We start from the raw sequence: 23,282 nt of genomic DNA, 5'->3' as shown, positions 1-23,282 counted from the left end.
GATAGAAGGGTCTGGACATTTTTCTCTTCAGTAGGGAATATTGGAGCCTGAGGGGAAAAGGAATTGACAGCTGTAAATCCCTAGTAAAATCCCTAGTCCTAAGAGGGTTGGCTCATATATTACAGAATTAAACATTTCAATTAAAAGACAACTCATAAAATCAACTATACTCCAATAAAAGTCAAATTACAAAAAAGAAGACTCATGTTTCTTATAAATATATAACTTTATATATTGTATATATTTACAATATGTACAGCATACAAATATGTTTTAATGTAATACTAATGGCAGTCTTGAAAACAGATGTTTCAAAACAAAAGATGGGTACTTATCCAAGGTGGGTTCCTGATCCATCCGGAACCCATATTCTAGACAATGCCCCAGCCCAGATTTCTGTAGAAGTCACAGGGAAGAGAGGGGTGGCTGGAATGTGGCTCGGATACCCTTCCCCCTCCCAATTACCCTTGGCCTTCCACCGGCACCGGCTAACATGACCCCACATGCACCCCTAAAATGGGCAGACCCTGGGGCCTGGGCACAGTGCCTGGCACATAGCGGGCACTCCAGTGTTTGTGGAATGAATAAAAGTGGGTGCTTTTAACCATCATGTCTAAGGCAGCATTTCCATAATCCAGAAGATTCGGTCACAGAGCTACAGTTGGTCTAGAAGCAAATGTTTTAGGTGTTTCCCCTTTATAAGTAAAACAATCTACACGTCCAAGTGCTAAATAAATTAAAAGTTTGCCACAAAGTGCCATTTCTTCCTCGTGCTTTGGAATCTGGAAGCCATCACATCATCCGGTCACAGCACTTATCTTCCAAAAGTTTCTGTACATTCGACTAGTTCATCTATCGTGCGCAGCAAATCTTCAAAGGAAGGCCTTCCCTCTGGTTTCTACAATTCAAAATCAAGTAGAAGCTGTGGGTTCCAGAATCCATTCACAAAATGATTTTTCACTGCTCCAACTCAGATAGCAATGCACACCAGAGTAAGGGACTCCTTACTTCGGGGCCGGAACACACATGCATCTCCAGACAGGTCTAATCGATCCTGCACGTGCTAACCTTTCTGCCACATGGCTTTGGCATCCCATTCAAGAACCTAACAGAGATCCTAACTGCCTGCAAAATCAAGTCCTGCTAACTCACAGGGCCCTCCATAACCTGCCCCTCCCCCAGGCCCTTGCTACCCAGTTTTATTTCCCACAAAAACCCTCACATGGGCCCTATGCTCAATCAGAACAATCTCAACCCTTGTATACACACACCAAGTTCATTACCACCACCCTACCTTTGCTCACATTGTCCGCACTGCCCCTAGCACCACTTCTTGGCCAGAAGGCCTCTGTCCATCCCAATCAATGCTCTTGGGAGGCACGATAGCAAGTGACCAGGGCATGGGCTTTGGAGTCAGACAGGACTCTGCTTCTCTGCAGTTAAGTGGCCTTAGGCAAGCAACAACGTGACATCCTTGTCCACAGAGTGGTCATAGTAAAAGTATGCACACTGTGAAGGGTTATTTCGAGAACTAAATTGAAAGCACTCAGCACAGTGCCTTAGCACATCATACCTGTGAGCTAATGTTACTGTTATCTTTCAAAAGTCATTTTGGTGTCTAATCTCTTCTATGAGGTGACATTTTTACATGGGGCGAAGGAAAACTTCCGGAGACTGAGAGTAAATGACCTGAGGAAGTTGAGGCTTGGAGAAAATAAACTTCTCTGGCGAAAGAGTAACACTTCGACAACACTAGAGACCCGCTGAAAGAGCAGCTACCTCTCTGGGCTTATCCCCAGAGCCCCCAGCTCAGGCGACTGTGGCGGGAGCCCCACTTGGGAAGGGAGCGGCAGCCTGAATTTACTGTCTTAATTGTTAGTGTTTTCCACTTCTTCACATCTTCTTCCCGTTATTCAGACTGAGTTGAGAAGACCGGCTTCCTACTTAAGAGTTTGAAATCATATAAAACATGCACTCATTCACTAGGCTATAAAGACCACACAGTTTGAATCTACCAAGCCCAGATCCCCGAATGCTTTAGAGATTGAAGGAAAAAGCACCCGAAAAGTGTTATACCTCCTGCCAACATCTCAGCATCACCTCGTACACATATCTGGACGCCAACTTCGGCTGATGGAGTCGGTGGCCGTGAGTAACCATGGTTACCACTTCATAGTTGGTGTTTTTCTCAAAGGGCATTCTGCCTTCAGTGAATATTTCCCACATTAAGACACCTGAAAGACGAGAACGATTTGCCAAATGATGCACCCAGCTCCTCTTCAGGGCAGAGTTGAGGGGAAATGGAGCATGACTCTTACCAAATGACCAGACATCTGATTTGCTGCTAAAGCGGCTGTAATTAAACACCTCAGGTGGACACCACTTCACAGGAAATTTAGCACCGGAAGAACTCGTGTACTGATCATCCAGAACATACCTAGAGCAAGACACTGAGTTACGGTCTGTATTTTGTACATGTTCTTTAATTTTTTCTCCCCCTTAAAATCAAAAGCACAGTTGACTGAAGTCCAACAGGCATCCGGTTGAAGCTGGCTGTTTGCCTCTGCAGCCACGCCTCTGCAATTGCCCTCTTCCTCTAAGTGCTTGAGATGCGTGCACTGTAACATTCTATCTGCGCTTTCACTTTTCTGTTTTTCTGTTTTATAAGGCATTGGAGGCAGCATACAAGAAAAGAGTTTGCAAACTTTCTTTTTAAGAAGCAGTTCTGTTCTCTAAACAAAACTTTTACCCAAAGGCCCCACACGTAAAACATCTAAAGCAGAGCTGCTCTAAAGGAAGTGGTGCAAAGCGCTTGGAGCACATGTGCTTTTGCCCCCATGATTCCACAGAGCACAACTTAAAACTATAGCAAATAAAAAGAGCAAATTGAAAAATGATGTATGCACATGGTGGTGTATATATGTATATACCATGACATTCACCCTCTGTACACACACACTCAGAACAATACTATGTAGTTTCTCTATGGGAGCATACTTATGTCCTTCTGGAAGGACACACACAAACTGGTAACACTGGTTACCCCTGGGGAGGATCTTAATTGGGGTGCTAAATATGGGTTCTTCAGCCCTTTCTGTAATGTGTTCAGTATGTATTTACAAGAGGAAGGTGTTTATTATAGGAACATACCAGGTTAATTTCTGCAAGCTCCATGGGAAAATATTCAAATGATTGCACAAACTTCCTTCGCTATATAGACAAAGATGGTGACAGTGCCACCATGGGTGTTTGTCAGTCAGGGGAGTCTGAACTGAGTATAGAATGAGTGTTTCAAAGGAGCTGATGCAAAAGCACAGGTTTCTTGAAAGCCAAACATATGAAAATCAAACCTGAAATTGGAGGCCTGCCTGTTAGATACAGAATATCTTCACAGAAAACAAACAAAGAGCACTGGGTCCTTACTGCCCTGACAGCCAGCAGTTCTGGTCCCATTTTGGACAGTAATGGCTTTCTAACCTCCCTCGGCCCGAGCTTCTCAGGAGGGAGGCCTGGCCTGCCTTTATAACCGCCCTCATGCTGGCCATGGGCTGACCACCCTGACCCCCTTTTGATTCTTGAGCAGGCCAAGCTCATCCCAGATTTCAAGCTTTTGGACTTGGTGTTCTTCCACCTGGAATATTTTATCCTCAGACTTTCACCTAATTGACTACTTCCTGCCTTTTGGGTCTCTTTTCAGATATCCTGGTCTCAAAGAGGCCTTCAAGAGGCACCAGATTTGAAGTCCCTACCGTCACCCCTGCCCCGCGCCATCACTCAGTACCCGCCTGCCCCACCAGCCCCAAGTTATCACTATCACAGGGGTCGGCAAACTTTTTCTGTAAAAGGCCAGACAACGAGTGTTTTAGATTTTGCAGGCCTTTGTAGAGTGAAAGCAGCCAGACAACACATCTGTGAATGAGTCTGTGTCCTATTAACACTTTATTTATGGACCACTGGCTTTTTGACTTTCAGATAATTTTCACATGTCATAATATTTTTAAAGCTTTTTTTTCCCCAACCATTAAACAATGTGAACACCGTGGTTGGCTCACGGGCCATACAAACATAAGTGTTGGGTCAGATGTGGTCCAGAAGCCGAGGTTTGTGGACCCCTGCTCTGTCACCTCACTCTGTGCTCTCCCCTCTTAGTGGTTCTCAGGTCTTACGTTTCTCTCTCCTCCTGAATTTAAGCTGCACGTGGGCAGGGACTCACATGGATAATGTCATCCTCTGCTAGGGTTCAATCTCTAGTGTTGTGCCTGGCACAGAGCAGGCACCTAATTTTGTATGGGTGGGTGTACAGATAAATGAATGGATGAAGGAAGGAGGGAAAGAAAGGACAAATGAAATACTCTTTAAAGGACTTTTCTAACACCCTATTAAGATTACAAAAATTAAGAGAATAAAAACATTACAGATTTGCGTACTCTAAAAACTTACCCCGAACACATTTCTATCAAAACAAAAGATTCTAGAAATTTAATCCACACCAGGGAGAAAAGAAAGTAGTGTATTTAACGGGCTATACTACCACCTAGTGGAGAGAATGATTAACAATAATTAACACGATATATTCTGTGTTATTTTAATATATTTATTTTATCTCAGGACATCTAATAGGGTTTCCTTTTTGCTTTATCAATGCAGATTATTTCCATGCTTATCAATTCTATAAGCTAATGTGAATATCAACTAAAGCCACATAATGAAGTATTCATAACTTCTCAACAGTTTACCTGAGAAAAAGCCAAGGCTAACAGTAAAAAGACAAATTCAGCGAAGAAATCTTTCAAAATATAGATAATCTATTTTCTAACCTTATACAAAAAGCACTAAGAAGCAGAAAAATCAATCTGTATAAAAATGATGGGGACTTAAAAAAAATGATGGGTACCTCTAATGTTTTGTTAAAGAAACAAAAGATATTTCAAAATAGCTCTTAAACAGGCATCAGAGAAAGAAGCTGACACAAACTGCAAAGGAAAAGTCAAGTACTTTCAAGGGAAAGGCCACAGTCTTACATTAATTTAATCCAAAATGTATAGAAAATGTTCACATATACTCAGCCTTACCTAGCCATTCCAAAATCAGAAACTTTCACAATTCCTGCCTCATTTACTAGACAATTTCTGGCAGCCTGGAAAACAACATTATAAAGGTATATTAGTTGCAAAGTTCCACAATAAAAGTAGAAAAATATAAGTTCGGTTTATATTAAATTTAGTGTAACCCAGTCAACATTTGCAGAGGTGGTGTCTCTTATAAATTTCTTTTTTTACCCCTATGGAAACGTCTTCAACATTTATATGAAAGAATGGATAGAAAGACAGGTCAAAAGTCTCATGTGAAAAAAGGCATCATTACATAATCTTTGCCAACTGTCATATCTATACTAGGACTAAGAGGAGGGTCAATCAGCTTCTTGCCCACCCATTTCTATTCTTATTAAACTATCTGATTTTCTTATTGATAGTGACAACATCTCTTAAAGTCCTTAATTCAGGTTCTTACTAGGCGAGCTTTATAACACACAAGCATCAAAGTGATGGGTTAACAATCTTTTACCCAGTGGCTTTGCCCAATGATTGGTCTTCTCTAACCCAAAGAGTCTAAAGAACAGCCATATGTAACATAGTTTGCTTTGTCATTTATGACAAACACAATTCTAGATTACTTATACTTTCTTCCCCATTCTTTAAGGTTACGAGGTTCAAGAAAATAGTTTGGAAAAAGACATAGTATTTCTCAGAAGGAAGACATGATGACAATCTTTTCACATGCTATAACCCATAGACTAAGAATGTATTTTTCTTCCTTATACTTCAGAATTTTATTCTCTGTACGACACAAATTCCATTTACACGAGGTTATTTCCTGTTGAATGCGTTTTAAGAGTCTCTTTTAAAGTATGAGTTAATACCTGTTCCCTGGATTATTTCCATCTTCCTATAAAGATACTTTATCATGCCTTTACTTGATAGTCACCAGGATTCTTCACCCAGGAGACAGAAGCACCAAAATCTTCCCTTAAGGGATGACAAAAACCTACCCTAATGATGTCAGTATCACAGGCACAAACATATCAAAATTGCCTTCACCACGGTGAGGTGTGTGTAGAGAGGTGTAACCTGTCATACCCACGTAGACAACAGATTTCCAACAGTTTTAAAAGTCAAAAAAGAGGAAGGTGCTAAATTCACAAGTTTCAATATGACAAAAAGATGTTCTTTATCATCACTGAGCATAATAATAACTAATGTTACACATATCACATCATCTTCTATTTTGCAAAGTCCTTTGCCCCAATCATAAAATGTGATCTTTAAAAGTTTTATGAAAGAAAAGCCCAGGACTGGATGGCTTCACTGGTGAATTCTACCAAATATTTAAAGAAGAATTAACACCAATCCTAAGTTCTCAAACTCTTCCAAAAAATTTTAAAAGGTTCACTTCCAATCTCATTTTATAAGGTCAATGTTACCCTAACTCCAAAGCAAGATAAGGACACAACAAGAAAATAAAAATATAGGCCAATATGCCTGATGAACATAGATGAAAAAATCCTCAACAAAATATTAGCAAACAGAATTCAACAGCACATTAAAAGGATCATATGGGCTTCCCTGGTGGCGCAGTGGTTGAGAGTCTGCCTGCCGATGCAGGGGACACGGGTTCGTGCCCCAGTCCGGGAAGATTCCACATGCCGTGGAGCGGCTGGGCCCATGAGCCATGGCTGCTGAGCCTGCGCGTCCTCAACAGATACAGAAAAAGCATTTGACAAAATTCAAAATCCTTTCATCTCATGATTAAAAACTCTCAACAAGTTAGGTATAGAAGGAATGTACCTCAACATAATACAAGTCATATATTACAAGCCCACAGCTAACAACATACTCAATGGTGAAAAGCTAAAAGTTTTTCCTCCAAGGTCAGGAACAAGACAAGGATGCCCACTCTTGTCACTTCTATTGAACATAGTACTGAAAGTCCTAGCCAGAGCAACTAGGTGAGAAAAAGAAATAAAAGTCAACCAAATTGGAATAGAAAAGTAAGATTGTCTCCGTTTGCAGACGACATGATCTTATATATGTAAAACTCTAAAGACTCCACTAAAAAACTGTTAGAAGTAATAAAAGAACTCAGTAAAGTTGAAGATACAAAATAAACATAGAAAAATCAGTTTTGTTTCTATACACTAACAATGAACTGAGAGAAATTAAGAAAGCAAGTGAATTTCAATAGCATCAAAAACATTAACATATGTAGGAATAAATTTCACCAAGGAGGTGAAAGACCTGTACACTGAAAACTATAAGACACTGATGAAAGAAACTGAAGAAGACACAAATAAACAGCAAGATATCCTGTGTTCACAGAGTGGAAGAATTAATATTGCTAAAATGTCCATACTACCCAAAAGGATCTACACATTTAATGCAACCCTCACAAAATTCTACCCAAAAGGATCTACACATTTAATGCAACCCTAACAAAATTCCACTGCATTTTTCAGAGAAATATAAAGAACAATCTAAATTTCATACGAAACTAAAAAGACCTTGAATAGCCAAAACAATCTTGAAAATGAATAAAGCTGGAGGCATCACACTTCCTGATTTTGAACTAGATTACAGAAATATAGTAATCAAAACTGTATGGTACTGGCACAGAAACAGAGACATAGACCAATGGAACAGAATAGAGAATCCAAAAATAAACCCATGTATATATGGTCAACTAATCTTTAACATGGGCACCAAGCACACACAAAGGGAAGGGATAATCTCTTCCATAAATGGTGCTGGCAAATTCAAATCTCCATATGTAAAATAATGAAATTGGACCCTACTCTTACACCATACAAAAAATTAACTTGAAATAGATTAAAGACTTAAATGTAACACGTGAAACTATACAACTCCTAGAAGAAAACATAGGGGAAAAACTCTTTGACATGGTCTTGGCAATGATTTTTTGGATCTGACGCCAAAACACAGGCAAAAAAAGCAAAAATAAATAACTAGGATTACAACAAAGTAAAAAGTTTTTTCACAGCAAAGGAAACAATCAACAAAATGAAAAGGCAAACTATAGAATGGGAAAAAAAATATTTGTAAAACATATATCTGATAAAGGGTTAATATCTAAAATATATAAGGAACTCATTCAACTCAATAGCAAAAAAGACACACAAGGGAATTCCCTGGCGGTCCAGTGGTTAGGACTCCACACTTCCACTGCAGGGGGCATGGGTTCAATCCTGGTTGGGGAACTAAGATCCCGCAAGGCATGTGGCAGGGCCAAAAAAAAAAAAAAAAAAGACGCACAAATGGCCAACAGATACGTGAAAAGGGGCTCAACACCACTAATCATCAGGGAAATGCAAGTCAAAACCACAATGAGATATCACCTCTCACTTCTCAGAATGACTATCAACAAAAACACAAGATGACAACAGCTGGCAAAAAAGAAAAGGCAGAGAGCAGAAGCAAGAAGAACTACAATCCTGCAGCCTGTGGGACAAAAACCATGTTCACAGAAAGATAGACAAGATGAAAAGGCAGAGGGCTATGTACCAGATGAAGGAACAAGATAAAAGCTCAGAAAAACAACTAAATGAAGTGGATAGAGGCAATCTTCCAGAAAAAGAATTCAAAATAAAGAGAGTGAAGATGATCCAGGACCTCGAAAAAAGAATGGAGGCAAAGATCGAGAAGATGCAAGAAATGTTTAACAAAGACCTAGAAGAATTAAAGAACAAACAGAGATGAACAATACAATAACTGAAATGAAAACTACACTAGAAGGGATCAACAGCAGAATAACCGAGGCAGAAGAACGGATAAGTGACCTGGAAGACGGAATGGTGGAATTCACTGCTGCAGAACAGAATAAAGAAAAAAGAATGAAAAGAAATGAAGACAGCCTAAGAGACCTCTGTGACAACATGAAATGCAACATTTGCATTATAGGGGTCCCAGAAGGAGAAGAGAGAGAGAAAGGACCCAAGAAAATATCTGAAGAGATTATAGTCGAAAACGTCCATAACATGGGAAATGAAACAGCCACCCAAGTCCAGGAAGCACAGAGAGTCCCATACAGGATAAACCCAAGGAGAAACACGCCAAGACACACAGTAATCAAATGGACAAAATTAAAAACAAAGAAAAATTATTGAAAGCAGCAAGGGAAAAATGACAAATAATATACAAGGGAACTCCCATAAGGTTAACAGAGGATTTCTCAGCAGAAACTCTACAAGCCAGGAGGGAGTGGCATGATATACTTAAAGTGATGAAAGGGAAGAACCTACAACCAACATTACTCTACCCAGCAAGGATCTCATTCAGATTTGATGGAGAAATCAAAAGCGTTACACACAAGCAAAAGCTGAGAGAATTCAGCACCACCAAACCAGCTCTACAACAAACGCTAAAGAAACTTCTCTAAGTGGGAAACACAACAGAAGAAAAGGACTTACAAAAACAAACCCAAAACAATTAAGAAAATGATCATAGGAATATACATATCGATAATCACCTTAAACGTGAATGGGTTAAATGCTACAACCAAAAGACACAGGCTTGCTGAATGGATACAAAAACAAGACCCATATATATGCTGTCTACAAGAGACCTACATCAGACCTAGGGAAACATACAGACTGAAAGTGAGGGGATGGAAAAAGATATTCTGTGCAAATGGAAATCAAAAGAAAGCTGGAGTAGCAATCCTCATATCAGATATAATAGACTTTAAAATAAAGAATGTTACAAGAGACAAGGAAGGACACTACATAATGATCAAGGGACCAATTCAAGAAGATATAACAATTATATAAATATATATGCACCCAACGTAGAAGCAACTCAATACATAAGGCAACTGCTAACAGCTATAAAAGAGGAAATTGACAGTAACACAATAATATTGGGGGACTTTAACACCTCACTTACACCAATGGACAGATCACACAGAATGAAAATAACTAAGCAAACAGAAGCTTTAAATGACACGACAGAGCAGATAGATTTAATTGATATTTATAGGACATTCCATCCAAAAACAGCAGATTACATTTTCTTCTCAAATGCTCATGGAACACTCTCCAGGATAGGTCACATCTTGGGTCACAAATCAAGCCTCAGTAAATTTAAGAAAACTGAAATCATATCAAGCATCTTTTCTGACCACAATGCTATAAGATTAGAAATGAATTACAGGGAAAAAAACGTAAAAAGTACAAACACATGGAGGCTAAACAATACATTACTAAATAACATAGAGATCACAGAAGAAATCAAAGAGGAAACAAAAAAATACCTAGAGACAAATGACAATGAAAACACGATGATCCAAAACCTATGGGATGCAGCAAAAGCGGTTCTAAGAGGGAAGTTTATAGCAATACAAGCCTACTTCAAGAAACAAGAAAAATCTCAAATAAACAATCTAAACTTATACCTAAAGGAACCAGAGAAAGAAGAACAAACAAAACCCAAAGTTAGCAGAAGGAAAGAAATCATAAAGATGAGAGCAGAAATAAATGAAATAGAAACAAAGAAAACAATAGCAAAGGTCAATAAAACTAAAACCTGGTTCTTTGAGAAGATAAACGAAATTGAAAAACCATTAGTCAGACTCATCAAGAAAAAATGGGAGAGGACTCAAATCAATAAAATTAGAAATGAAAAGGAAGTTACAACAGACACCGCAGAAACGCAAAGCATCCTAAGAGACTACTACAAGCAACTCTATGCCAGTAAAATGGACAACCTGGAATAAATGGACAAATTCTTAGAAAGGTATAACCTTCCAAGATTGAACCAGGAAGAAATAGAAATATGAACAGACCAATCACAAGTAATGAAATTGAAACTGTGATTAAAAATCTTCCAACAAACAAAAGTCCAGGACCAGATGGCTTCACAGGTGAATTCTATCAAACATTTAGAGAAGAGCTAACACCCATCCTTCTCAAACTCTTCCAAAAAACTCACAGGAAGGAACACTCCCAAACTCATTCTATGAGGCCACCATCACCCTGATACCAAAACCAGACAAAGATACTCCAAAAAAAGAAAATTACAGACCAATATCACTGATGACTATAGATGCAAAAATCCTCAACAAAATACTGGCAAACAGAATCCAGCAACACATTAAAAGGATCATACACCATGATCAAGTGGGATTTATCTCAGGGACGCAAGGATTCTTCAATATACGCATATCAATCAAATTAACAAACTGAAGAATAAAAACCAATGATCATCTCAATAGATGCAGAAAAAGCTTTTGACAAAATTCAACACCCACTTATGATAAAAAAGTCTCCAGAAAGTGGACATAGAGGGAACCTACCTCAACATAATAAAGGCCATATATGACATACCCACAGCAAACATCATTCTCAATGGTGAAAAACTGAAAGCATTTCCTCTTAGATCAGGAAAAAGACAAGGATGTCCACTCTCACTACTATTATTCAACATAGTTTTGGAAGTCCTAGCCACAGCAATCAGAGAAGAAAAAGAAATAAAAGGAATACAAATTGGAAAAGAAGAAGTAAAACAGTCACTGTTTGCAGATGACATGATACTATACACAGAGAATCCAAAAAATGCTGCCAGAAAACTACTAGAGCTAATCAATGAATTTGGTAAAGTTGCAGGATACAAAATTAATGCACAGAAATCTCTTGCATTCCTATACACTAATGATGAAAAATCTGAAAAAGAAATTAAGGAAACACTCCCATTTACCATTGCAACAAAAAGAAGAAAATACCTAGGAATAAACCTACCTAGGGAGACAAAAGACCTGTATGCAGAAAACTATAAGACACTGATGAAAGAAATTAAAGATGATACCAACAGATGGAGAGATATACCATGTTCTTGGACTGGAAGAATCAATACTGTGAAAATGACTATACTACCCAAAGCAATCTACAGATTCAATGCAATCTCTATCAAATTACCAATGGCATTTTTTATGGAACTAGAACAAAAAATCTTAAAATTTGTATGGAGACACAAAAGACCCCTAATAGCCAAAGCTGTCTTGAGGGAAAAAAACGGAGCTGGAGGAATCAGACTTCCTGACTTCAGACTATATTACAAAGCTACAGTAATCAAGACAATATGGTACTGGCAAAAAAACCGAAATATAGATCAATGGAACAGGATAGAAAGCCCAGAGATAAACCCACGTACCTGTGGTCAACTAATCTATGACAAAGGAAGCAAGGATATACAATGGAGAAAAGACAGTCTCTTCAATAAGTGGTGCTGGGAAAACTGGACAGCTACATGTAAAAGAATGAAATTAGAACACTCCCTAACACCATACACAAAAATAAACTCAAAATGGATTCGAGACCTAAATGTAAGACTGGACACTATAAAACTCTTTGAGGAAAACATAGGAAGAACACTCTTTGACATAAATCCCAGCAAGATCTTTTTTGATCCACCTCCTAGAGTAATGGAAATCAAACCAAAAATAAACAAATGGGACCTAATGAAACTTAAAAGGTTTTGCACAACAAAGGAAACCATAAACAAGACGAAAGACAATCCTCAGAATGGGAGAAAATATTTTCAAACAAATCAACAGACAAAGGATTAATCTCCAAAATATATAAACAGCTCATGCAGCTCAATACTAGAGAAACAAACAACCCAATCTAAAAATGGGCAGAAGACCTAAAGAGACATTTCTCCAAAGCAGACATACAGATGGCCAAGAAGCACATGAAAAGCTGCTCAACATCACTGATTATTAGAGAAATGCAAATCAAAACTGCAATGAGGTATCACCTCACACTAGTTAGAATGGGCATCATCAGAAAATCTACAAAAAACAAATGCTAGAGAGGGTGTGGAGAAAAGGAAACCCTCTTGCACTGTTCGTGGGAATGTAAATTGATACAGCCACTATGGAGAACAGTATGGAGGTTCCTTAAAAAACTAAAAATAGAATTACCACATGATCCAGCAATGCCATTACTGGGCATATACCCAGAGAAAAACATAATTGAAAAAGACACATGCACCCCAGTTTCATTGCAGCACTATTTACAACAGCCAGGTCATGGAAGCACCCTAAATGCCCACTGACAGACAAATGGATAAAGAAGTTTGGTACATATATGCAATGGAATATTACTCGGCCATAAAAAGGAACGAAATTGAGTCATTTGTTGAGATGTGGATGGATCTAGAGACTGTCATACAGCGTGAAGTAAGTCAGGAAGAGAAAAACAAATATCATATATTAATGCATGTATGTAGAACCTAGAAAAATGGAACAGATGAACCAGCTTGCAGGGCAGAAGTTGAGACACAGATGTAGAGAACAAACGTATGGACACCAATGGGGGAAAGCCACGGGGTGGTGGGGGTGGTGGTATGCTGAATTGGGCGATTGGGATTGACATGTATACACTGATGTGTATAAAATTGATGACTAATAAGAACCTGCTGTATAAAAAAATAAAACTCAGAAATTAAAAAAATAAACAACTAATACTAAACTTTCTTTGGGTTATTTGTATGGAAATATGTTAATATAAATGTTTCAGACATTACATGAAATTCCTAAAAATCTTATAATATCCAAAAAAAAACAAAAAAAAAAAAAAAAAAAAGAAAAGGTGGAGAAAGAGGAACCCTTGTATACTGTTGGTGGGAATGCAAATTGGTATAGCCACTATGGAAAGCAGTATGGAGGTTCCTCAAGAAATTAAAAACAGAACTACCATATATATGATCCAGCAGTCCCACTTCCTAGTACGTAGCTGAAGGAAACAAAATCAGTACCTTAAAGAAATACCTGCACTCCCATATTCATAGCAGCATTATTCACAATAGCCAAGATATGGAAACAACCCAAGTGTCCATCAATGGGTGAATGAATAAAGACAATGTGGTGTGTATATATATACATAGACAGAATGGAACATTATTCAACCATAAAAAAAAAGAAGGACATCTCATCAGTTGCAACAACATGGATGAACCTGGAGGACACTATGTTAAGTGAAACAGACCAGACAGAGAAAGACAAATACTATATGCTATCACTTATATATAGAATCTAAGGGGGGAAAAAAAAATGGAACTCACAGAAAGGAAGACTATACTGGTGATTGCCAGGGGCTGGGGGGTTAGGGGAAATGGAGATGTTGGTCAAAGGGTACAGACTTTCAGTTACAAGGTAAGTTTTGAGGATCTAAGATATAGCGTGATGACTATAGTTAATAATAGAGTATTGTATACTTTAACAGGGACTAACGGTTCTACCAACATACTGAAAATAGACACATTTGGGAAGAACAGGCAGAGAAGAAAAAGAGAAAGAAAAAATAAGTGGAGAAGAGAGGGAGACAGAGTAAGAGAGAGGAAAAATTAAGAAGCGTCTCCAGCACAATAATTTAGAACCAGTAATAGATTACTTTTTCTGGTATTTTCTGGAGTTAACGTCAACTCCATCTCTTTACAGTGAAGAAAATGAATGAAAGGATTTCTGTTATAATTTCAGCTTCTAGTGTGTGAGATGGAAAACAGCTTAGGACTTAGTCAAAGGATGAGTCAACCCTTAACTTCCCATTTATCACCATATGCATGTCATTTCACTTCTCTGATGCTAATTTTCTTATCTATAAGACAATGGTGGTCAGAAAATCTGTTATGATTATCTATCTCATGGGATTCTTATGAAGACCAAATGTAATGCATGGTAACTAACCTGGAAATATTACCTATGTAATTATGTATGATTTAATAAGCAGGTACCTATGTAATTATATACTACATGTATTAGATTTAATAAAGATCTTTCTGTTAAAACTATGGGGCAAGTTAAATTTACCACATTTAAAAGTAACGGTGATATACTGTTGAGAACAGAACTTGGGTATGAACACATCATTCCTCATTTGTTGACCCAGATTACAAAGGAATTTGGCTGGTGATGGGAAGGCAGGTGGTTTGCGATTACCAGGTCTCTGTGGATGAAGCTGTTTCTCTCCAGGTACTCCATCCCTTCACACACATCTTGACACATGCTCAGCAGCACATCTCTACTAAAATGGCCTTGTCTCTGTCGGAGGAAATTCAGAAGGCATCCCCTTTCCATGAATTCAGTAACGATGTAAATGGGTTTCTGCTGGGTGCATACACCATAAAGCTGTACTAACTTCGGGTGTGTCAGTTTCCTGAGAGGGAAGTCATGCATACACAGAGTTACTGCAGGGAAAGAAACCACCAGGGGTGTTAGCTGGCAAGGGGCCACTTTTTAATACAAAAAGGGGAACCAGAAAAAATGTAGAAACTTACATCATTACTTTAGCTTCTTCTATAAAATCTTCCTCACACATGGCACCTTCCCGAATAGCTTTGATGGCTACTTTGTACTGAGCTCGCCACTTGCCAAGCCTTACTACTCCAAAGAGTCCACTCCCCAACTCCCTCATAAAGGTCAGCTCTGAAGGGTTAATCTCCCATTTTTCTGTGAGACAGAGGGGGAAAGTGATAAAATTCAATCAGGAGAATACAGTAGGAATCAGTGGAAAACAAAGAAACTATAACCAAGGTCAATCTAAAACTTACAAGGTAATACAATTACCAACACAGAGCAGACTTGCAACCTGCCCATAAGCGACAGAAGGTGGCTTTCCTCCCTCTGGGGAGGATGGACGCCTTCTCAGCTGTCACAGTAAAAGCAAAGTGAACTGAAGAAGGCAAGAAGATGCTACACAATAGGCTAATAATGATGGAGCTTGAAAGTTAAAGGTACTTTTTTCTTTTTTAAACAAATACTTCCTCCTTTACCATTCCTCCCCCTGAAGTTTTTTTTCTTTTTCAATTCCATCAAGTTGGAAAGAGTTTAACCTGTTTAAAAGGCTTTCACCAGTAGCACAAGGACAATCAAGTTGCATGTCTTCTCTATTACCTCCATCTTTACTTTCCTGTGAGTAGCCAACCAAGCCCAGTGAGAAGCAGGAAAGGCTTTGATTTAGTTTAGAAGTAACATGGTAATGTCTATTTTTCACTGACGGACAGTTTTCTACCAAATAATGAATAATGATGAAAACAGAAAACCTAGGGTTACTACAGCTGTAAGTGTAATCACCTAACATCTCACACGGTAAACTTATATAAAAACAGTTCCGCTATGAGGAATTCTACACATCTAAACTCGTCTTGTGATAACAGGTTCTTTTCAAGAAAAATTTGCCATGCAACTACAAAAGGAGTTACCGTAGCTGAATCCTGCAGTGGTTGGTGCATTCTTCCCCTTTGTGCTAACTGGGTACCGCAGCCTTGTGACAAGTCCTAGAAATCAAAAAGAGTATTACAGTTGAATTCACTCAATCATTCTGCATGGTAAAGCACTAAACTAGAAACTCACTTACAAAATTCATTCATTTATTCACTTAGTGCTCATCTTCTTTGTGTATATATGGCCCTCTGCTATATGCTAGCAAAGAATAAAGAAAGGGAGGAAGGACGATGATCCTACTGTTGTCAAAACCAAGTCTGTGTGCCTGATGCACAGTGAGGCCAAACAAACCAAAATGTCGGAGTCTGGAGCAGAAAAAGGTTTATTGCAGGGCCAAGCAAGGAGAATGGGGGGCTCGTACTCAAAAGACCCAAACTCCCCAGTGGCCTTCGACAAGAGTTTTTAAAGACATTGTTAGGGGAGAGGGTAGTAAGACAAGTGATCAGCTCGTGGACCTTCTCCTGATTGGCTGACGGTAGGTAACAGGGTGATGTTTCAGGAATCTCAATCATCAACCTTCTGGTTCCAACCAGCCTGGGGTCTACCTGCTCGTGGTCAGCATGTAGTCACCATCCTCCACCTGGATGGGGGTCTTAGTTTCTGCAGAGCGACTCAAAGATATGCATCAGATTGTTATCTACATCCCTTCAGGAGGAACTAGGAGTCCTGTGACTCTAACCATTAACTGCTTGAGCCTGCTCTTTGGAGCTTGCGGAAGGCTTAGGAGACTAAAGCTTTTTTTTTTTCAAACAAGAAACGGGAAACACAGAGGAGCTTTTGTACCCAGGAAGGCCCCCACCGGGTCCTGCTTGGTTTCACTACTCTCTGAGCCGACAATTTCATATTTTTAAAATATACGTTTTTATTCATTCAACATTTTTTTTTTTAAATACAGTGTTTATCAGGCACTATGCTAGCATGGTGTCTTGCAAACACTTTAAAGGATGTTAAAAGTTTCCAACAATTATTATCAACTATTATTTCATGTTCTTTTCCAGTATGAGATTTGAATTATGAAATGGAATTACAGTAGTCTACTAAAATTAAAGTGATTCACCTGACATAACTCAGCATTTGTAATCTTAGCATAAAAATTGGACTCTACAATATTAACTTGACATGTCTGGGACATTCTTAGGCTAGTCTTTGGAAGCCTCTAACACAGGCCTAAACCTAAGCTGCTCATCTGGCAGCTTCTGTGACAGCTGCGACATAGACATACATTGGATTTTAGTTTGGTACTGTTAAAGAAAAAAAAATATTCAATGACGCTTTTAAAGATGGTCCAGCAGGCTTTATTCAGGACCACTGTGATAGGTATAAGGACCACTGCAATGGGATTTTAAAGTGGGGGAGAGAGATGGGCCCAACTCTGAATACAACCTGGACAAATGAGAACTCACAGCCAAGAAGGGTGGGGAACCAGTGGATGGAAAATTACTAAAAGAAACATCAATGCAGGGAGGGCTTAGAGTGGTTCTGGCCAAACTAATCGAACAAGATTCTTGCTGAAATAAGCCAGGGTACCCAGACATTACCCGGGGGGATGGTGGAAGGCGAGGAACCCGACCAGTTATTGAGGGTGATTAGACAGCAAATCGCAAGGGTAAGGGGTTCTGGTTAAAGTGACTTAGCAGGGTTATTGCAAAAACTGGATTTTATAAGAAAGTGTACAGATGGGCCCAGGAGATGGTCCAGGAGCCTGACTAAAGTTCAGTCAAGCAAAGAACCTTTGTCAGTACCAAGGATGTAGACCTTGTATTGTATGTGGCAGATGTGAACGTTTGCCACACACAATAAGGATAACTTGTGTTTTAAGGTCAAGACGGGGCTTCTTTAGAGTTATTATTTCTGATTTCTCTTTGTATATATCATTTCCTTAATATGCAGTAATTTTAAATCAATCACTTTCTACAATTAACTACAACATAAACCTGCTCAAGGAAGAATTCATCACAATGTCTAATCATTTTCATCACTACTTTATGTTTGAAATAGGTTTTAACAGCTCACTTACCTGCTGCATTGTGCTTATGATATTCAATAATCTCAGGAATTGAACCAAAAGCATGTTTTTCTGCCAGATAATACTTCTTTGGAGATGTCATTGTCTCCTTTATATGATAATGCCTGAAACCTGATGAACCTTCTCTGTAACAAAAATCAGAATGTGTTAGAACCAAGTTGGAATAATGTAACTTCACCCTTAAGATGTTTTCTACCAGGGTCCCTATATATGGCCCCCTCTATTCTCTACACAAATTTTTTCCCCATGTTCTTCTTAGCTTCACCTTTCAAATTAACAGATGGAAGTTATAAAGTGGTCACTGATAACTGATACTTGGTCCCTTGCATGAGATCGTGAAAGAGAACATCTACCAAAACTCCATTTACCAACAATTAAAAGTCTTAAAATAGCTATTAGCTGGATACTGCTTTTTGTCCATGCTGGTGGTGTTGCAAATGTCCAGAAGACCTCTAAAAGTTAAGAAACTAGACGTACAAATCATGTACACATTCTATTTTAGGTATCTTAGATCTTCCTGAGTCATCTCTTGCTGAAAATCCTTTCCAGAGAACTCTTGCCGCTGTGAAGATAAAACTCAAACGTGTCTTCCACTTCTACCTCTCAGGCTTCTCTCTCCTCCCTTCCCCCTGCCCCTCCCATTCTACAATCCAGCTACAATACACTGTTGTCAGCTCACCAAGTGCTCCCTCACTTGCAGGTCCAGGCAATTTCCTGTGTCAGAAACACATTTCCCTCTCCAACTTTTGCCTGCCTCACCCATCAGGTCTCACATTGGATGTCAGTAGACAGCGTTAATGCCTAACTCAGATGTGTCTGGTCTATGTACCACCCACCCCCCCCCCGACACACAAACACACACACACACACACACACACGTTGCCCTCCCTGCATAGCAGTCACTCACATATACCATCACTGCCTGTTTGCCTGTCTGAAAGAAGCCCTCACTAAGCTACTGGAGGGCTGGGTCTGTGTCTACTTGGCTCAGTGTGGTATCCTTAGTACCTAGCACAGTGCAAAGTAATTATCTGTGGAATGTTGCTAAAGTTTCTGTAGTCATTCAGAACAAATATATATATGGAAAATGAGGAAAATTACTAGATAGGAATATAAAAATGGTATAGACTTTAGAATCAAGTTCAGATTTTTTTAATGCTGAATTGTAGCTTATTTTTTGAAAATTAGGAATCCATATAAACTATATAAGAACTTCATATAAAAACTCTGAATTTAAGCAGAGAGAGACAGAGAGAGATTACTTACCCTCCAAACTTTGTATAAAGGGAGACTGTGTACATGCCTGGTTGACTGGAATCTCTTACCATAAAACCACCTTCTTTATCCTAAAATCCAAGAAGAAAATATTTTTCAATCCAATAACAAATACCAATGCCATAGAGAAGATCCAAGAACCCAATCTTATGATTTTATGATTATTATCCTCTGCCGAAAAAATTTGCTTTGGAGAAGCACAACTTACCAACAGGTAAGTCATCCACGTGACCGTCTCCCATCCATGTGACCTTCCACTTCACATTACTGAACCGTGAGATTAGTTAAAGAAAGTACACTCATAATTCCCAACAATCACAACTCTTCACACACACTAGTACAAAACATCTCAACAAGACAATCTCTCAGGGCCCTTCCAGAACTAACAGACAAAATTTTGCAACTCCCTTATGTCCTGGACATGTGGGGAAACAGTTACTGAAAAATGTATTTCTTAATGACTGGGTTTCATTTCATACATTTTTCATATTTGCTATAAGCCTTGAATCCTGACTCAATATCACCTTCTATCCACACAGCATTTTTCTGTAAATACCTCAGTGCTCTTTATAGGAAGATTTTTTTTTTAAATCCTCAATTCCCCTGGAAATCGATGTTAAATATCACTCTTTATGAAAGGAGAGACAGAGGCACAAGCAACTTAAGCAGAGAAACCCAAAAGGCAGCAACACGCTGAATGACCAAAAGCTAAATCCTCATCAGGTTCTTAGCCTAAGAGCAAGAAACAGAAGCTAGGAACCTCAAATACCTCTCCACCATTAATGCCACAGTCAATCTCTAGCACTGAAATTGCTTTAAAATAAAAGTGTGTTTAACAGATTAAAATAAAATAAATTTTCTTCTTATTCCTAGGAAAGACAATGGAATGAAATAAAGGCCCACAAATAAATCTGATAAGAACAATTAGGGACAATGATTATAACAGTTAATCGATCAATAAAACATGTTTATTGAACACTTGATCTGTTTTAATATGTTCTAATATGTGGATCTACTCAGTCCTCAAAACAGTCCTATGAGGTAGGTACTACTGTTATCTCCTTGCCTGTTTACTTTACAGGTAAGGAAATGGGGCACAGAAAAGTTGGACATTTGCCCCAATTCAAACAGCTAGTAAGTAGCAGAGTCAGGATTTGGACCCAGGCCTTCTAGCTACCCACTTCCCTAGAGCTGCCTCTCATTGTGAGGTCACCAGGGAGGCGTGTAAGAATCCTGTAGAGGGGGAGGGGGAGGGAGAGGTGACGTGTCATCTGAATCAAGCAAAGTCACCTGCTATTGCTCTCGTAACATAAACTACAGAAAGAAGCGTCCAACTAAACCTCCACTGTGGATAATAAGCAGAAGATAAAATGAGAAAGCACAGGTTTAAAAGACTGGGAGCCAAAAGGGAACACTTGCACTGCTGGTGGGAATGTGAATTGGTACAGCCACTATGGAGAACAGTATGGAGGTTCCTTAAAAAACTACAAATAGAACTACCATACGACCCAACAATCCCACTACTGGGCATATACCCTGAGAAAACCGTAATTCAAAAAGAGTCATGTACCAAAATGTTCACTGCAGCTCTATTTACAATAGCCAGGACACGGAAGCAACCTAAGTGTCCATCATCAGATGAATGGATAAAGAAGATGTGGCACATATATACAATGGAATATTACTCAGCCATAAAAAGAAACGAGGTTGAGCTATTTGTAGTGAGGTGGATGGACCTAGAGTCTGTCATACAGAGTGAAGTAAGTCAGAAAGAGAAAGACAAATACCGTATGCTAACACATATATATGGAATCTAAGAAAAAAAAAATGTTATGAAGAACCTAGGGGCAAAACAGGAATAAAGACACAGACCTACTGGAGAACAGACTTGAGGATATGGGGAGGGGGAAGGGTGAGCTGTGACAAAGCGAGAGAGTGGCATGGACATATATACACTACCAAACGTAAAATAGATAGCAAGTGGGAAGCAGCCGCATAGCACAGGGAGATCAGCTCGGTGCTTTGTGACCACCTAGAGGGGTGGGATAGGGAGGGTGGGAGGGAGGGAGACGCAAGAGGGAAGAGATATGGGAACATATGTATATGTAAAACTGATTCACTCTGTTATAAAGCAGAAACTAACACACCATTGTAAAGCAATTATACCCCAATAAAGATGTTAAAAAAGAAAAAAAAAGATTTGGGTTTCTTTGTCTGAGGATGACTTCAAGGAAATCTTCAATGTGACACATTCTCAAAGTTGTTCCCCCATCCCTGACTGGCATCAGCAAAACCTGGGAACTTAGCCCCACCCCAGATATGTATCAGAAATTCTTGGATGGGGCCCAGCAATGTGTATGTTAAGTAGCCCTCCAAACGACTTAGATGCATGCTGAACTCTGAGGACGACTGCTACAACCTAGGGCGAGTAGCCATTACGGAGGACCCGTGTGTAGCAGAGACGTTGGTGTCCACCCATACAGACCCCCTTGACCAGCCAGTGCACCCATCCTCTGGCTGCTTTGAGTAGGAAAGCTGAGCACTTATTCCTGTGACTTTTTCCAGGGATTTACCCGTGGCTGACAGAATGAGGAGAGATGGCTGGGAAGCCACCTACCCGCCACCCTCACCCCTGGGGCAGCCAGTGACCAACTGACATAAGAAACTGAAGCTGGACCCTTTGAAGGGCAGGACAGCTCATGCCTGTGAGTCCTGTGCTTCGGGCCAGAGCTAGACTTCACCGATGAATGGATAAAGAAGATGTGGCACATATATACAATGGAATATTACTCAGCCATAAAAAGAAACGAAATTGAGCTATTTGTAATGAGGTGGATGGACCTAGAGTCTGTCATACAGAGTGAAGTAAGTCAGAAAGAGAAAGACAAATACCGTATGCTAACACATATATATGGAATTTAAGAAAAAAAAATGTCATGAATAACCTAGGGGTAAGACAGGAACGAAGACACAGACCTACTAGAGAATGGACTTGAGAATGTGGGGAGGGGGAAGGGTAAGCTGTGACAAAGCAAGAGAGTGGCATGGACATATATACACTACCAAGCGTAAGGTAAACAGCTAGTGGGAAGCAGCCGCATAGCACAGGGAGATCAGCTCGGTGCTTTGTGACCACCTAGAGGGGTGGGATAGGGAGGGTGGGAGGGAGGAAGACGCAAGAGGGAAGAGACATAGGAACATATGTATATGTATAGCTGATTCACTTTGTTGTAAAGCGGAAACTAACACACCATTGTAAAGCAATTATACTCCAATAAAAATGTAAAAAAAAAGACTGGGAGCAATTACTAAATAGAATAACTAGATCATAAATGCAGAGAACTGCACAGGTCATCTTCTAATCCAAGCTCTCTGTCTTACAGATGCAAAAAACACTAGAAAAGTCACAGCTAGACTCAGGTTATCTCCTCATTAAGTCCACTTAGTTTCCTCTATAGTAGATTTCATCCTTCCACTTTATTTCTTTGTAAAGTGTAAGAATTTTAGCACATTTCTAAAGGCAACTAAATATTGTGTTAAAACTTAATTTATAAAAGATAGCACGTAACACTGATGTAAACTATTTTAAAACAAAGAACTTCAAGCAAAAAGGAAAAACACATGTAAGTACTAATATCCAGGTAGCAAATGATAAATCAGTAAGAAACAGTCAAGAAATGTTGCCCATGTA

At 39.2% G+C, this 23,282-nt stretch overlaps 1 protein-coding gene across 1 annotated transcript in view; it reads right to left on the bottom strand.

Annotated features, from left to right (window-relative positions):
- Positions 1-202: 202 nt before the first annotated feature.
- TEC (tec protein tyrosine kinase) overlaps positions 203-23,282 on the bottom strand; it is a 98,545-nt gene continuing 75,465 nt past the window's right edge. Inside the window, exons 9-17 of the mRNA XM_007450966.1 lie at positions 19,583-19,662; positions 18,308-18,441; positions 16,269-16,343; positions 15,345-15,516; positions 15,007-15,223; positions 5,073-5,137; positions 2,319-2,437; positions 2,077-2,234; positions 203-898 (exon numbers count right to left, since the gene is read on the bottom strand). Coding sequence (XP_007451028.1) covers positions 815-898; positions 2,077-2,234; positions 2,319-2,437; positions 5,073-5,137; positions 15,007-15,223; positions 15,345-15,516; positions 16,269-16,343; positions 18,308-18,441; positions 19,583-19,662 — 1,104 coding nt within the window. The 3' untranslated portion in view covers positions 203-814. The remainder of the gene's footprint in view (positions 899-2,076; positions 2,235-2,318; positions 2,438-5,072; positions 5,138-15,006; positions 15,224-15,344; positions 15,517-16,268; positions 16,344-18,307; positions 18,442-19,582; positions 19,663-23,282) is intronic.

This window comes from Lipotes vexillifer, unplaced genomic scaffold (assembly GCF_000442215.2).
Source record: "Lipotes vexillifer unplaced genomic scaffold, Lipotes_vexillifer_v1.1 scaffold404, whole genome shotgun sequence".
Classification (NCBI taxonomy): Eukaryota; Metazoa; Chordata; class Mammalia; order Artiodactyla; family Lipotidae; genus Lipotes; species Lipotes vexillifer.
This window is presented reverse-complemented; position numbering and strand designations above follow the sequence as displayed.